A 2,079-nucleotide genomic window follows, 5' to 3' on the forward strand; every position below is an offset into this window, starting at 1 on the left:
TGTTGATCAGCCCTCTCCCCTGCCCCATGCCTCTTCCCTCCCCCTCCCCTTCCACCACAGTGGACTTACCAGCTGGAGACAGCTCTCCATGTTGTATCAGAAATCAGATGGGCACTGGCTGATATGCCTCTTTAAAAATTGGATATCGATGTCGGTCCCAAAAATCTCTATTGGTGCACCCCTACTTTATGTATGCGTTGTTATCAAGGCATGTTCTAGGCATGATGTTGAATTTTTTCTTTTAACAGCTTATAAGAACATTTAATATGATACAGATCTGGTGTGTGTGGAGAAGCCATCAGCACTTCTGCAGAGATGTGAAACGATAAACTAATCAACACAAGTTGAGAAAAGTGTGGACAAGACTTTACCTTTTATGGATTTTTTTTAAATAAACAAAACAGTTTTTTGTTTGGAATAGACTTTGAGATTAGTTTAAAGAATCAGTGTGATTACAGTATTCTCTGTCTTTCCTTTTTTACCATTTAATGACTGCAGGTGGTTGTCACCCATTTCATACATGGGCTAATATGTTTTAATTATTATTTTCTCATTACAGAAAGCCTAAAACTAAAAGGGCAAAACGATTTCTTGAGAAGAGAGAGCCAAAGCTTACTGAAAATACAAAAAATGCCATGCTCATAAAAGGCGGAAATGCAAACTTAACTGTGACTGGAGTGCTTAAAGACATTGTAAGTATGTTTGTTGGATGTATGTTTACAGTGTATAGCTAGAACTTATTCCAGGGCACCAAGAATATTTTTCTATGCTTCTATTTTATTTTACAGTAACTTGTGTGTTTACCTGTTGCATGGTTGGTGTGGTGGAATGCAAAACTTTTTAACTGATGGGCCAAGCCCCAAATAACTAGAGCTTTTTTTTTCCCCCCCCGCCTTTTTTTTTTTTGGCCTGTCTTCTCATTCTTTCACACTCCCATTCCACCTTCCTTCTTTAGCATGACAATTCATATTGTCAAGCTGCCCAGATCAGAGGAATAAGGTATCTTTGGCCACTACTGCAGAATTGATATTGCATTACAAAGATTTTTATATAAAATCTGTTTGGTATGGAGCTTTCAGCTTCTAATGGACTAATATTATGCTCTTCAAGTCCATATCTACCTGTACTCCAGCCTGTCAGTTATGCATCCCCTAGTTCTCCCACTGATTCTCCTTTCCCATTTTTTGGGGGGTGGGTTATGTTTCCAGGGCATCCACCTCCCTTTCCTGTTTCCCTTTGCTTGGCATTGCAGGGCTGGAGATAAGGAAGGAGCAGAGGGGAACCAACCCATTTCAAACAGGGTGGAAAGGTAGAAGTGGGATTGTCCTGACAGTTGCTGGGCCCTTTTTACCCCTTGCGATCCTGCTTATGAGAGTGGCGTTGGTTACTCCTTCTCCCCAACGTCTTGCAGCTCCAGAAGTGAAGGGAAGAGATCCCTTTCTGCAGCACCTCCTGTGCAAGAGCAGGCAAATGGAGGGAGTTTGTTCCTAGGGTCCCTCAGTCTCCACCACCACAAAAGGGAGCAGGAATGGTATTTATGTAAGGTCTGGTACTTATCAGCTTGCCAACTGCAGCCATGTATGTGGGTCCATGATGCTGTTCCTTTGAAGGAAGGAAAGTAAAATTGACCATTGCTGTGGAAAATGGCATATCGTGAGAATGAATTGTTAACTTGCAGGTGTTTTGCAGTAGTTGGTGTGAGAGAGTGCTTATGCTAAGCAAGGCCTAGCATTAAAAAAATGCACTAAAACTCCCAGAATGCTTCAAGGAGGTAGAGGAGTCAGCAATTGACATTCTGGTAATCACTTTCTGACCCTTAGATGAAAATACTGAACTTCTGACCTTTAAACAAATGATAAAAATAGCAGACATGCCGCTTACATTGTTAAGAATAGGAAACTGCATGGCTAAACCGCAATGATGAAAAAACAACCGCATATTATGTCAGTTTTTACATTTTAACCCTGCAAAAACCAGCAAAACATATAGATGAATAAGGTTATAGATGTATTTAGGTTATAGAAAATTAGCATAAGAAATATAAAGGTCATTAAGAATTAACATAAGAAGCGTAATGAT

The 2,079-nt window shown here is 40.2% G+C and overlaps 1 protein-coding gene across 2 annotated transcripts in view; it reads left to right on the forward strand.

Annotated features, from left to right (window-relative positions):
- RPF2 (ribosome production factor 2 homolog) overlaps positions 1–2,079 on the forward strand; it is a 25,091-nt gene that overhangs the window by 2,341 nt on the left and 20,671 nt on the right. For both annotated transcript variants that reach the window (XM_019537920.1, XM_019537921.1), the window contains exon 2: positions 560–692. In XM_019537920.1, coding sequence (XP_019393465.1) covers positions 560–692 — 133 coding nt within the window. The remainder of the gene's footprint in view (positions 1–559; positions 693–2,079) is intronic.

The sequence above is a fragment of the Crocodylus porosus genome, unplaced genomic scaffold (genome assembly GCF_001723895.1).
Source record: "Crocodylus porosus isolate Cpor-Errol unplaced genomic scaffold, CroPor_comp1, whole genome shotgun sequence".
Taxonomy (NCBI): Eukaryota; Metazoa; Chordata; order Crocodylia; family Crocodylidae; genus Crocodylus; species Crocodylus porosus.